This window comes from Syngnathus acus, chromosome 10 (assembly GCF_901709675.1).
Source record: "Syngnathus acus chromosome 10, fSynAcu1.2, whole genome shotgun sequence".
NCBI lineage: Eukaryota > Metazoa > Chordata > Actinopteri > Syngnathiformes > Syngnathidae > Syngnathus > Syngnathus acus.
This window is the reverse complement of record NC_051095.1, coordinates 11,638,933-11,654,179: the sequence shown is the minus strand read 5'-3', so window position 1 is coordinate 11,654,179 and position 15,247 is coordinate 11,638,933. Positions and strand designations below refer to the sequence as shown.

The window sequence follows — 15,247 nt, the reverse complement described above, 5'->3', positions numbered from 1 at the left end:
TGCTACGACAGGCCACTGAAGTATGGAAAATTAAAATGCTTTGACACCCACACGGATACAGTTGAAACACTCCCCCGTCACGGGTCGACTGTTTCAACATGTAGTGAGTGGATGGAAAGCAACACAAAAAAGATGTGGTTCTACCCGCCCAGGACAGAATGTATCACTCATTGGCAATCAACACCATGACCTTGAGTGGGAGAATACGTGAAACATTTCAAACAATTTGGAAAGTGTACCATAATAGTAGTGACCACAATCGTTCGGTTTTCCACTGAGGAGTCGTTGGTGACCTGCGGATCCATTATATTTACAAAGCGTGTGAACTCGTTCCAGTACCCGATCTGTAAAGAGAGAATTTTGATTAGTGCTGGTGCAATTACGAATGACTACATGGACAACAAACCTGACAATTACCCCAACCTGAAAAGGAAAGAAGAAAACAAAAATAATAGTACACTATAAATAAGACTTTTAAACGATGGGATTAACATGTTCACTATATTTATTAGAGCAGGGTTACTTGAATCAGGTGTGTTGGAGGAGGTTAACATGTAAAGCATGCAGGATAGTGGCCCTCGAGGACCAGATTTGGGCATCCCTATATTAGAGGTTTTAATGTAACAACTTGGAGGTGACCACAATTATAGATTTCATCTAACCAGGTTGAAGGTTGTCGACGTAAAAAAGTGTCAGTATAGAGAAACTGCCTTAAGTTTGTGAGGACATTTCGGTGGAAATGAAAATCTCAATGTTAAATGGAATGTAATTCATAACTTATTCAGTATACATTTGTATTATGAAACTGCAACAAATGTGTTTCCATATAGTATAAATCTATAATCATGAATTTAGTATGGCCCTCGGAGGGCCTCAGAATAAATGCAAATGCTGCCTTAAAAAAAGTGCCCATGCTTGGTTAGGCCATAAGGACTATTGTGCTGAGTTCTTTAAAATGATGCATTTCCCAGACGGTTGCAGCATATACCATTATGGAAACAAATGAGAAGAATGTTAAAATGTGTGTGGTGCAGCGATGTGACTAATTAATTATAACATTCAAAATATGCCATTAACTCATATATTTGGCCGTGTTTTTTTTTTTTTTTTAATTCCACGCTGCAACTATTAAATTGCTTCCCTGCAGTAGATAAGAACAAGGCAGATAACTTAAATCCCTCCCACTTTCAGTCTCCCAGGTTTTATGGTAAATAATTGATATTCCGCCCTGTGAACTGCATACATACTTAATAATTTAGCATATCATTCCAGTGGCTGTACAGTTTCTTCTGTGAGACCCTGCCATGGTAGTTACTCTGCATTCTGCTGTACAGATGCTAAACTCACACCAATGTCAAGTGTTTGTTTGCCCATCTGAAATAATGGCTGCTCTGGCTCACGATGAAACGCCTTGCATATGTTGCTGCCAGTGTTCTAACTGTTGTTGGCTCAGATTTTCACATTCGCATCTGGCCTCCATTTTTTTCCCCTCCCGTCAGATCTTTAAAGATTTGGGCCAGGCAGGTGTTAAAAAGAAGGAGAAAATCATTTACACGCCGAGTAGAGGTGCTAGAATTTGCTGGGGCTGCTGAGAATGTATTGTAATTGTTTGCGTAGTGTTAGACACCTCAAATGGTTTATTTCTTCCTGTCTGCATGCTCATGGGATGAGAGTCATGGAATGAGACTCATGTCATGGAGTGCTGGTCCAGAGGCAAAGTCCTGATTTCACCCTGAGTGGCTGGGACACATGTATCAGCCCCATACATCACTCGTGACAGTCGCAGCTTGCAGGCCTCCTCCTCTCGCTGCTGCTGGCCTGACTTGGCCTCACACTCCTGACAAACTGCTGCCCAACTCGTCTTCTATGCCCTCGCTGCCTCGCATTCACCCTGTGACCCCCTTCCCACCCTCCCCCTCATAACCCCCACTGCATCTCTGCTCATGGCTTCTTTTTTAGCTGTAGGGGTAGCGTGATGCTAATTGAAGTGTGAGTTTTATAGGCCTCAAACGCCGGCGGTGTAATCATGTGTCATATTGGACCCGATCACACTCACGAAAAATTCACAGCTGTCTCTTGGAACTGGGTGAGGTTATGAAATAAAGCCAGAGGTCATTATATGTTATAATGTGAATGCACGACTGGGAATTACCATTTTAAAGGCGAGTCTGAGAAATTCTCTGATCTCTTTTACAGTAAGTGGTTATTTGAATGGTAATTACTACCAGAAGAGGGCCAGAAATCATACCTGCACAATCACATGACATAGGAATACTCTTTCATCTTTCATGGTGGGGCACTTTAAGCAGTCTGATTGCAGGCTGTGCGTGATTTGTGTGCATTCTAACACTTGTCGTACCTCACAGAGCTGCTTTTCAACAGAGGTAGACAACTGAAGACTGCTGCTATTCTCATGACACGGAGAACCCTTAGCATTTCAATAAATGTAGTAAATAGCTTATTTGAAATTGTCACAGTCTTCCAGCACAATACACATGCATGTTTAAACATGCTCAAACATGTGGTCACCATTCATGAAGTCCAATTTGAAAGTTACAGTTCTGATGATCAACCCTTGCTGTGTGCAAGCATTTAGGTGTGTGTTGATTGGGGGTGTGCATAATAACCAATTAATTTATTCATTGTGTAGAAATAGGTTTGATTACTTGATGCATCTGAGTCAGAGTTGAGTGAATTAGTTGTAACCAGCATAGGCGCAGTCGACTCACTCTCAACTAGTTTGTGATCTGAAGAACATAATTTAGCCTACTCAATTGAAATTCCACTAACTTATGTTATTAATGGTGTTCCTCAAGGTGCCGTTGTCGGGCCCCTTTTGTTTATAATCTACTACTTTCCTCTTGGCCACATCCGTGCTGTGAATTGAATGATACCCAGCTCTACCTAGCCAAAAAAAACACACTACCACCCAATGACTTTTCCGATTCTTTTCAGGAAATCAAATCCCGGGGCGCACACAACTTTCTAAAATTAAACTTTAATTCAGACCAAATTGGCAAGCAGGTGAGCAAAGTTAGCACAATAGTAACTCTGCATTTTTTTCCTTTGTTTTGCTTTTTTGTAATCATTAAAGGCTGAATCCCACTGGGTGCAAAGCTTTGCCAATGTTTGTGAAAGTAGTGACTTGATTTTTTTTCAGGTCATAAACTAGGTCACAAACTTTGCTACTTTTGTAAACACTCGCAAACCTTTGCTGCTAAGTGGGTTAATGGTTTACGACTGTGTTCATATTGACCCATAAGATCTAGTAAGCTGATGCTAGCATTCACTATTTCCAAATTTATTTATGTTCCTTTTATTATTATTTTTTTTTAAATTTCCCTAACCAATGTCTTTCCTTAATTATTAATGAGCAAAAACAATACTTTCTCCTCACGTTATCTAAAATGGTGACGTCCTTTGTTCTTACCTTTCTTGGCCCACCTAATTTCATCTCATACACATCTATGGTGTAGTTGGTTCGACGGCCATAGTTGTCAAACTGGATGTTGCCTGTCATCCCCTTCACTTGGACCTGTCATGTGGCACACACAGACAGAGATCACTTTGCATATATAGCTGATATGACAGTGCTCGTGTCCTTGGAGCTATTGGAGTGTGCACAGTCTGTTAATCAAATGATGAACTGGATTCATTTTAATAAAAGATGTAGTTTTATGGTAATGAGGGTCTGAATTTGAGTGAGCTCTGCACAAAGATATCTGGCGGCAGCGGCAGCAGAACAGCTCCACGCTCGCTTTCCTTCTTTATCTCGCGCTGGTTCACTATCTCTCTGCTTCGCTTCTTCCAGTTTTTTCTTCACTCATTCATTTGCCCCGCTCACTTGCCATCTTCCTCTTCCTCTCGTCCTTCCTCCCCTACCGTTTTCAGAGCTCTCTCGATGTCGATGCCTTGGCTCCAAGGTACAGCAGGATTGGCAAGGCAGTCTCCGGCGCTGCCGCGGCGAGAGACGTCCACACGTTGACGCCGCAGGTAGCGGAAGGCCTCTGCTATTACCAGGATGGCATCATGTGTCAGCGCTGAAGTGTACTGTAATTGAAGAAAAAAAATAACACAGGCGGAAACAGAGCGAGCTTGGGTTGCTGAACTATGTACGGCAGGGAAGCAGATCAGTTTTCTTTCCAACACAGCAAGTTGGACTGTCTTTGTCATTTGTCTCAAATGTTCAAAATACCTAGGCAGGCGATAGAACTAAAAGGTTGTTGGTTTGACTCCCACCTCCCTTTTGTCCTATCCTTAGGCAAAAGACTGATGACTCGGTGGCTCATGAACCTGAATGAGCATCTGGGGACTGAATGAGAGAGCTTTGAGTACTCTGAAGCCACACGAAGACCAGATAAATGCATTTGTCTCAGCAATCTAATCAGCCAGAATTGATTAGAACTTCTACTTGTGGTCAGAATCTCTTTCAAAACTTTTAGTGCATAATTTGCAGGAGGCCAGCGCATCGATATGGGATCTTATTCCCTACGCACGTCCCCTTTAACTTACCCTGACCTTTTCACCAGTGACGGCTTGAGCAACTTGTTTTTTTTGGGGGGGGGACTGCAGCAGCATGACAAAATCTAATTAAATGCCATTCAAAATCCATTTCTTTCTGGCTCATTGTTTAATTAGATGTAAATTGAAGCTACGATATAACCTTAGTTCACATTGCTTATCGATATATTGATTGTTAGAGGGATGCAAAGTAGAGAAAATAAAGAGCAGAAGGAAAACATATTGACAAAGGCAAACAGAGGATGAGCGGAAAGAAAAACCACGACAGAGGTAACTTCAGAGGGAGCGATCATTTTACTTTGCATGCGGACTGAAAGGCCTTCCAATCAAAGTACCTTCAGAGGAGCATTCCTGGCTTCTGGGAATTCTCTTTCATCGAGCCGCTCCCAGCGCTGCATAAACTGCTGCACAATAGGGTTCTCAGGGTTGACTATCTGAAACCCTGAAATGTTGGCTCCTCCAGCAAAGACTTTGTCCAAACTCACGTTTGAAAATCCCTGAGACGAGAGAGAGAGAGGGAAAATGGGGTTGGCAAAAACTTGTATAACTTGCGTTTCTTTGAGTTTTTATTTTTTTTAATTAACAATGCCTGAGATGAAACACTACAAATTTATTAGCGTTATTAGCGTAACAATTTAACAGAACCAAAGGTTGTAACGTAGTATAGTGGCGCTTCAGAATGGGCTCACCTGGAACCAGTCACAAGGAGTCATGTCATTTAACCAATGACAAAACTCCTTTCCACTCTGTTTTTCTTTGTGTTTGGGACATTTTTTATTTGAAAACACTGTGACAGTTGGGCTGGCCCCTCAGCAAGTTTTTTGGTGTACTGTCCAAATCTGCCAATCCTGGTTAACGCAATGTTAAACAGAATTGGCAGATACACCCAATGCCCAAGTATTTGGGATGAAGAAAATCAAACAAAACTTGGCTTGGACAGTATGTTGGTACGCTGGTTGCCTAAAAATCAATCAGAGTGAAATATATATTTTGTGCAACTCAGTAATGTTTGTTTGCTTCTTCCACTAAAACCTTTATTTCCATTACTTCTTTTTATACCTCCCAGTTTTCTTCTAATTTACAAAACCATCAGAGGTACCTAAAGTGAAAAACCCTCTTTTAAATACGCAATTTAGCAGCTGCTGTTGGATTTTTAGTGAAACGTTGCAATCTCAGTAGCTCATGCATGCCACACACACTAACAGCGCACACAAGTTGTTCGAGTGAACCCGAAATTTAACAGCCATACTATATAATTTTTGGAATCTTAGTAAATCTGGCCTAAAATACTTGGATTAATAATAAATCAGACATGTCTCTTTATGCTTTAGAGACATTGGCAGATTTGGAAAATATCTGTTTGTCACTTTCAATCCAATTATTATTTCATGTATCTAAAAAAAAGTTTGAAATCTGACCAGTTGCCTTTGCAGCCATGAGAACTGTATAACCACAATTTCAATCAGGCAAAATATGAGGGGGATCACTCAAACTTGTCCAAGTGAACATTTCTCCTACCCGAGTGAGTGGACTGCAGCCAAAAAGCTGTCCTCCACAGGCAATTGAAAAACATTTCCTGCGATTTCCTCTTGCCTGTTGGGCTATCTATTTTGCACAGTCAAATTTACTAGAATTTGCACAATATTGTCTTTCTGCCATATCGGTATTGATAAGTTAATGGGTAAAATGTGAACCATTTAATGCATGCAAGTCTAATGTGTTTTGGGCGTGTGCCATTTTGGAATCTCTGTGTCTGCATACAGCAAAAAGCAGGCTCCACGCCCTGCAGCGTCTCAATTACTACTTACAAGATTGGACAGAATGTAGTGGTAGCCGCGACTGTTCTTCCCCAGGGCCACAACCTATTGGAGAAAAACATGAGTACAGTCAACCATTGATGTTTCGAAAAATAAGAGTCACATATTTTATAAGCCACTAAACAAATAAAACATAATTGCTGCAGGTTTTCTAAGCACATTGTCTTCAACTGAGGTGAAATATTACCTATGGAAGAACAAAAGACAAGTGGCAGAAATTAATTGTGGTGGCGCCGATAATGAGCGAGAACCACATCTTTGACTGTTCCGCTCACTTTGAAGTCATAACTGAGGTGCCACCGTTGGACAGAAAGGAGAACTAGAAAGGTAGAAAATGACATGTTTAAAGCAATTTACAGTGAGACAGAGAGATGTACTGTGGATCCCACTCTGCTTTGAAAATAACACACCTTTGCGGCATAAAAGCGCGTTTCAACCCACGCAGCCTGTCTGAAAATAGTAAGTGCTGTTCTACGCCTTTCCATCACACTGCTACCAATTATTCTGCTCTTATGCTACATTTTCCTCCCACTGTCGATTATTTTGTTGATCAGTCTGACAGTCGCGCTTCATGTAGTCCAGACACTATTGCAAAACATAGTATATATGCATAAAAAGCTGGACAACAGCCATACAGGAAAATACAGTACTGTGCATGACTTCTGTGTTTTGGTTTTCTTTTGCCCTATACAGACAGTGCAACGCAGGTGTGTAGCAACATTAGCGTGTTTGCGTTCTTCTTTCTTTGTCATGACAACTGATGAGCTATTAAACAAGATATGGACTAAAGCAATAGGACCCTTGACCGACCAAGTTGAAATTTGCAGCTTCAGTATAACAGTTAATTTTTTTTAGGGTCAAATTTATACAAGGTAACGTTGCAGAGGTTTGAGCTCTCTTCTACACAAAACCTTTCCAACCATACATTTATGGCAGGGTTTTCCCAAACTGTTTTAAGACTGACAGAATAAAATATGACTCAGTTTTAAGCATAAACAAGCTTGAGAGCAAGATGTAATGCTTTGTTGTTGGTTGATAAGGAAAACTGCACAATCAATTTCCATGGAGCTTTGGGCGAGGTAGGCAAATTTAGCTCGGAAAGAAGTTTGAATTTGTGGTGGAGAAAATTACTAAGAAAAACATTGCGAAGCAAGGCAAATGTATGTTTATCTTTTGCGACTGAAGTGTCCGCGCACTCCAAAAGAATCAACAGTAGATTCCCATCTGTCCATTCATAAAGTCTGGATTTAGTCTCTAGTCTCTAACCAAAAAAGTGCCAAATTGTTTTCTAGTGAATTTTCACATTATTCCGGATTGCTAGCAACAAAACCATCCTTCTCAACACAGAAGAAAAAGTGGGCCCTCATTTATTGCGGAGGTTAGATTCCGGAAGCCCCCCAGAAAGATGGAAATACACCAAGTAGCTTTGTACAAAAAAAATAATACAAAATGCAGGTCATATTTTGTCACCATCGTCACATCCTATTCTGTAATATCTGTGAATTTTAATGATTGTACATTTAAATGTTGGGGTCTGACCTTTTGAGTGACCTTGGAAATGCAAGAGTAGACCTGGTCTTGTTGACTTAGAATAGCGCTAGTTTACCATTAGCAAGTCTGCATATTGGGTTATTGCTAGTGAATGAGCTGATTACATCTTTGTCTTCTGAGTGTTTCTTCAATACAGCAATTGAAAGCCACCGGTGCCTGTGTCGATCTTTGACCACCTTTGGAGTTTACAGTTCATTCGAACTAGCGGTTGTAGGGTAAAGTAAATTACCCAGCATGTTTAACCTTTTAACCATAGATGTGCAGTTGCTAAGCCAGTGGACAGTCTGTGCCCTACTGAATGCCATTCTAATATGTTTGTTCTCGTAGCTGAGCTGGAATCATTTATATCATGAGACTATCCTACCATCTTTTATTCAGCATTAAGTAATTTCACCTTCACTATGCTGCGTTTGATCTGACCCGTAATCTCTGGAATAGTGCAAACAATTTAAAAGTTGCCACGTCTTTAATGGGGTACTCTTATAAACTTAACAAACCGCTCCCCTCTTCACAACCCGTTCACCCAGGACTTAGCGTTAGATTTTGCCGGAGAGCAGTGCAATTGGGGAAAGCACATTGTTCACTGTCAAGTCGTTTGGGAGGGTCAGTGTTCTGTGACAACTTCCCCATCGTTATGGCTTTAAACTCGAAGCACTGCAGGATGTCAGACCGAGGTGGCTATCAGAATCCATCAGTGTGCATCTAATGGCTCTTTTTATAATGATGCATCCACTTTCCACTGTAAATGTTCATCTTCTTTTTGCTAGAATCCTGCATTTTATCATCCTAACCTTGATTTTGGCCATAAGCCTCGTCACACCTGCCCTGGAGCGGGCCAGCCAAAAGTCCCATCCCACTGCCAGCCCGCAGCTTGCTGTCTGACTTGCAGTAGTGGCACGCGACGACCTTGGCATGGAGCATAGCCAGCTTCTTGTACTGTCAACTCATTTCATGAAAGACATTGCTCACACTGTATTACTGTATTGACTGTATTAAAAAAAGAAAAAGAAAACAGCCACTTCGGGGAACAATAAACTATCTGCTAATGGAGTAAATGAGAAAACTATTATCTTTTTTTGTGCTTTCATTTGAGCATTGACTTTGTATTATTATCAAGGGCGGAAGATCAACCTTCAATTTGTGAGAACACATGCAATTGACATCTCTGCCTTAGCAAACCAAATGCAATTTTGGTCCTCTTTCCCTTAAAATTGTTGTCTTCTTCCAAAAGAGAAAGCTAATTTAAATCCAGTTTACGCTGTCCCCATTCTCCCTGAATCGATTCCTGTTGCGTTTAATACACACAAACACAAACCTGCTAAATCATTATTCCCTTTCACGGTGACACAGGAGTAACGGAAAGGGTTTTGTGTGTCTACCTACTCTATAATATAATTCCTCTTTTTCATAGCAACTTGAAAATTGATCCAACAGTCCTGTCTCCTGGAATTTTCCCTAAAAGCCCAATGACGACAGACAAGCAACTATGACGACCTTGACTTCACCCTCATGTAGGCTGCCAGGCACACAGAGAGATCTAAGTGTAGAGCTACAGCTTCACACGCTCCTCTAGCGTTGACCTTTTCAATGCCGGCTGTGCTGCAAGACAAGAAGCAGCTCTGATAATGATAGCCTCCACAGTGTTTGTACAGATCTCACACACACCTCTTAGGCATATGGACAAGGACCTACAGACACATTCAAGCACAGGAGTCTCCAAACATTTTCCTCCAATGGCTGCATACAGAAAAATAGAAAGATTCAACTGCCACTCTTAAATGTTTTGACTTTCTATCAACAAACATGGTACAACCGACTGACCGACCAACCAACAACTCAACCCATCCCAACCAACCTACATTTACATATTGTTAATTTTTTGTGTAACGTTGTTGATATGTTCGCAAATCGGACTTTGACACTAAGCAGAACATGCAGTAAACACTTTTAGTTTCTGAAACTGAATTATCCTGACTCTCTACAGTTATTATACTGTCATTATTTTAGCTGTAAAATAATTGTCTTTGCATATCGATAAAAGTTCGTTATTAGTAGCAATGGTAGTCACATCCCCCCACTTTTTTGACCACCACATTTCTAACGGTGCCCACACCCACTTCTTTTTTCCAATATTATTGCGGGCCATGTCGCAAGTTATTTTTAGTATATGCTGTGTAGGCTGTACAAAAAATGAACAATGGGCCACAAATGACCCCAGGGCTGTAGTTTGGACACCAAAGTATTATGAGGCTCGACAATTTGTATCTCATTACAGAAGGTAGAAATGTTCCTTTTAAAAGTATTTTCCATGTGTTCTACTCTTTCACTTTTTTAATTAAATGACAAAAATAAATGAACTTTTTCTATAATATGTGAATATTTTGGGAGTCACCTCATTTGTATTACAGATGAGAGATCAGTGTTCACAATATGATGTGATAATTGTAGTGCTACAGAACATGATACAGGAGAAGCTCATATACTGATACAATCATCTCTGAGATGATGAAACATAATTTGGTCAATTATAAAGCATGATTGCTTTCAGTTGCTGATTCTGGTATCATTTTAGCACTAATTTGTAAACCTTCTGTGAAAGCTGAACTATGATTACTTTCGATGTCTGCATTAAGAAATATGGTCTTAACATTTAATACATAATGGAAAATGTATTACAATTACCAGAAAAAGAACCCAATCAAAATGATCCGTTTTGATTAACATAGTCAGAGAGGTATTTGTTTAACAATCATTATGGTGGCTGTAATCTAAAGTAGTTTAGAAAAAACACTTTATTTTACTGAGAGTTGTTCCTAATATGTTGCAGCATCATGTAGCTAAGTAAAGGTAAAATGAAATAAAAAAAAGACACATCCCAAACATATGACATGCAAATGAAGAAAATTCTAAGGACTGCAGTTTGCATAACGTTTTTTCTTTAAGAGCGACAATTTGATGGATTTAAATTTCCATTGTTTCCAATGTATCCTTTATGAGGGATTTGGAGAAAAAAAAAAACATTGGAGGTTCAACTCCAGTTTGACAGTAGTCTCTGCTCCGGAGGTCTTGCTACGTTCTATTTCACACAATGAATTGGAGATTTGAGACCTTCGGTTCACTTGTTCAGTGTCCCCAAGTGAAAGTATTAGTATGCTTTGGCTAACGGCCATTGGTAGTAAGGTGCTTTTCTGTGAATTATGCAGGGTTGGGCTGTATTCTGAATTCCAATACAGCTAGAGTGCGTAATAAAATCAAGTACCATCATATTAATGTCACTTAATTTAGTTTAATTACTTGTGGATTACTCTAATACCAAATATGATAATAGAGAAAATACATTAAATACCAATAAAAGGTATTTTTATCTATATTTGTCTGCATGGGAGTCATCCATTTCTGTGGTTATGATACAATAATAATATTACGCCTAGTCAACTGCAAAGCAACCTTTTTTATTCCAGTGATAAGTTTAGCAGTTTAAATTTATAGTATGGTGTTTGAATAGTAAAGCAGTGGATGATTTGTGAAACAGTTTGTGAAAAAGCAGCCAGGAGTGCAGCGGGTAAGTTGGTTAGCAAGCTAGTTTGGAAGCTTTAATTTTGCTTTAATTTTGTCATAGTTCTAGTCAGCATTTGATTTTTACTAAATATTCATATTTCTTTTCGTAACTCTGATAATCCAGTCCCCCTTGTTTATAACCTAATTATGTAAAGCCGTTCGGTTACTCCCTAAGCATGGCATTAGGACATGCAATATGCCCATGATTTAATAGACAATGAATCCATACAATATTGCTGTCATGTGCTGACTGCGATCCAACTCCTGAACATTTCCTTACACCCGATTCATATTCAGTAGATTGTCATGGCTGAGATATGAGATCAATTTGAGACTTGATACCTCAAGGCAATGAAAATAATGAGACACTCTCATGAGCGCACTTTTTTATGTGAGCCTTTTTGAAGCAGCAAGGTGTCCTTCTCCTCTCTCGGTGAAAACGGTCGCTGTGATTTTGCTTTATGTCGTGAGCAAAAACATGCTCTGCTTCGCAGACTTTAGTGTCACAACACTGCGTCCTTGGCACACGCATAAATTGTCAGCGAAACATTCTCAGCCCGAGGAGTCAGCAGGTCTTTTCCTTTTTGATGATAACGCTATAATGCCGTTTAATTTGAAACACAATGGCAGTTACAAAAGGCCTGCCACAGTCAAGAGTGGTGCCAGGAATTTGAGCGCAGTAATCACATTTTTGAGCAGAAAGTTGAGCCATATTTCATTCAGGCATTCTGCTTAGAAACCTGCATGGAGAAGAATACAGCTGTTAAACTCATCAAGATTTTCCCCTTTGGATGTTTATTTAACTAAATGTCATGATTTAGTGTTTGCTATTTTTTAATATACATAACTGTTTAAAAGTTGGGCGAAGAGCTTTGTAAATGTTTTGAACTCCTGTTATATTTCCATGAAATGTAACTATAGTCTTTCTCTGCTGGTTTCAGCCAAGTAGCATGCTCCATTTTGCCTGACTGGTTTCAAGACATGATTTATCTAAAGTTAGATGAGCTATTTCTATGTCCATTCCTCCACTCAACCATCTTCTATATTTTATAATAATCTGAGTAGCATGATAGGAAGTCTTCCCAGATCGCATAATCACATAATCAAAAGGCAAATTTCCTCTGAGGCTTTTTGAATATTGTTTGTAATTCCAAACATATACTGATCGGCCACTATATTTGGTACACTTGTACATTCGTCTGAGGCAATAAAAAAACTGTATTCAAACGTCTGCCTTTACAAAGTCAACCTGCCTTCTGCCAAGACTACCAAACTCTCAACAAGCTTGACTGATTGACTGAGAGATACTATTCCACTCCAGGCCAGTAGGTGATGCTAATGCACTTCACAAAGAGCCTGATTTACGAAAGGTTTGTGCGTGCAAAACCGGGCTCAAAACTTGTGCGTTGAAACTGGTCGTGATTGCCACACACTATTTTTTTCAACCACGGCTCCCTCCGCTGGATCTAGTTGGTCACGGCCTCATTTGGCCCAATGCAAGTAGACTGTAACTGAAAAGGGAGAATACGTTGCTGTGTTTGCACTTTTATCCAGATCCTCACCAAAATATAATGGCTGGCGTTAGCCACCACATGTGCAACATTCTGTTGGAATATTTTAGGAAGATTTTGCTTAGTCACACTGACGAACCAATTAACAAATAGTTCACATCACATTTCCCCTTGTGCTTGAATATGTAGGTTGACATGATTTATTTTTGCGGCTGCATGAGCAGACTACAATGAGTAATACACTTGCCCGATTTGTTTATTTGTCTTCCAAATCCCTCCCAAAATAAGATTTTTATTATCATCACAATTTCTTATCACTGTCAGAGAATAGAATGAAATTTAAAATATTTCAGATTGTGAGAATTGCCCGTGTGTTTTCTGTGTAGAGAGGGACAGCGAACTGTCTCTGTGGGAAAGCATAATGACCGCACTTTATGCCTCTGCAGGCAGGAGAAGGGATGTTGGAACAAATCCCCCGATGCACCGCTCAAATTTCGTTCTATTTCCATGAATCCTTCTCACTTTCTGTATGAAAATGCAGCTTTGGCAGAGTGAGCTCATTCCCTTTCAGTCTTTGAACAGCTTGTGCGCCCTGGGCCTGTCCCAGACGCTTCATTTAAATTTATTTATTTATTTATTTGTCTCTCCCCCTCGCCTGCTTGTCTTTACACTGGCGATGAGCAGGCTGTTGCCTCTGAGCAAACTCCGGTAAAGAAATCCCAGGAGAGAAGTGGGCCAGGAAGGCACATAACAGATAGGAGGGAGGCTATATGTGAGCAATCTCATAGATGCATCAGATTAGTCATGCCTTTATATATGGTCGAACACTGTACTCACAAAAAGACCTATTCATTTTGACGAATTATCATTTCGATCAGTGTAGCGAGACAGCAGATGCTCAAGCATGTGTGCAGTAAAAAATGTGTTGTGACTCAGGGAAGGACGGCCGTTGCATTAATTTCTCTGCAGTGCAGTGTATTGATGGGGAAAAAGTCCTACTGGTGATAAATACAAAGTGGTTGTTGTTAAGCACTAAAATGGTAATGACACTGATAGCCTCCCCCTCAGCATCCCAAAACTCGAGTGTTGAAACTTTAGTTTCCAAAACAAGATTTTGCCTTATGCAGCATTATGCAAATATGTTTCAGTGTGTCTGTATGCCACTTCAAGCTATAAATAAAGCTAATAAAATTGCATCTGCTGACCACTGATTATACAGCAGCATATCCATTTGAGCTGAATAGCATTGAATTTTGTCATTGCTGTTATCCATGCAAATACCAATATTTAAATATCACAAATCTAAAAGACTGGCTGTCCTCAATTTATTTGGGTACATAGATGTAACATAATGAGCAAATATTTGCACACTCACTAACCACCAGGGGCGGAGCAAGACATTTTTCAGTGGGGGGGGCTAGTGTGACAACAGTTCATTAAGGGGTTGCCACAAGATCACATGTATGACTTCTGCCTTGGCTACACAGCGCAGATAGCTGAGAAATAAAAAAAATAAAGAGGTAGCTAATCTATCCTTCTATAGGTGTTCATTTTATGTTACTTCATGCAAAATGAAAATTAGTACACTATAGTTAAATGCAGAACTATGAATTTAGCTGTTGTATTTGCCCCGCCAGCATATACATAGCTAGCAAGCCGATTGTCACGTGTGCATGTTTAATATTTTGAAGTGTTGAACGCTCTTAAAGTTCATGTTTACAAGAATTTTAACATCACAGTTCTTAACTTATTTGTACGTTTATATATTCAGAATGTTAGAATGTTACTTGATGGATTTGCTATGGCGTTCCCCATAAAGTAAACTTCCCAAAGACTTTGTCACTGTCGTCCGTGACTTTGGCGATTGAAACTCTTCATTTGTCCTTCTGTAAGGACAATCATTAGTTGGTACAACTACAACAGCAGGTAGAAGCGGAAAGTTTATGTAACGGTATGAGCAAGTGTCACATTGGGAGCTATTTCCCAGATAGCAGACGGCCAGTCCCCGTTTTAATGTGCACACTTATGTGCCTCAATAGGGGGCCCGCAGCGTGGAAAAGTCCCGCAGCTTCCCTCAATTCCTGTGACTCATCTGCACTGGTAGATTATTTCAATTAAGCTAGGACAAAAAAAAAAAAAAAGTTTCATGCTGAGGTCATCTGATAAAAATGGGCCAAATTGGGTTTACTGCTGTTATGGAGGTTATTAGAGCTTTATCTTCCCCTGTGCTAGAAAACAAAGTTGACCCAGTATGATGTACGTAGCCAGTGAGGGAAAATAAATGTATAA

At 39.9% G+C, this 15,247-nt stretch overlaps 1 protein-coding gene across 7 annotated transcripts in view; it reads right to left on the bottom strand.

Moving 5' to 3' along the window:
* Positions 1-15,247, bottom strand: part of LOC119128038 (glutamate receptor 3) — a 78,272-nt gene that overhangs the window by 22,313 nt on the left and 40,712 nt on the right. For all 7 annotated transcript variants that reach the window (XR_005098921.1, XR_005098920.1, XM_037260080.1 and 4 more), the window contains exons 5-9: positions 6,330-6,383; positions 4,857-5,018; positions 3,883-4,050; positions 3,431-3,535; positions 240-344 (exon numbers count right to left, since the gene is read on the bottom strand). Coding sequence is in view for 5 of the 7 variants with exons in the window: in XM_037260080.1 (XP_037115975.1) it covers positions 240-344; positions 3,431-3,535; positions 3,883-4,050; positions 4,857-5,018; positions 6,330-6,383 (594 nt within the window). In the remaining 2 variants the exon portion in view is untranslated. The remainder of the gene's footprint in view (positions 1-239; positions 345-3,430; positions 3,536-3,882; positions 4,051-4,856; positions 5,019-6,329; positions 6,384-15,247) is intronic.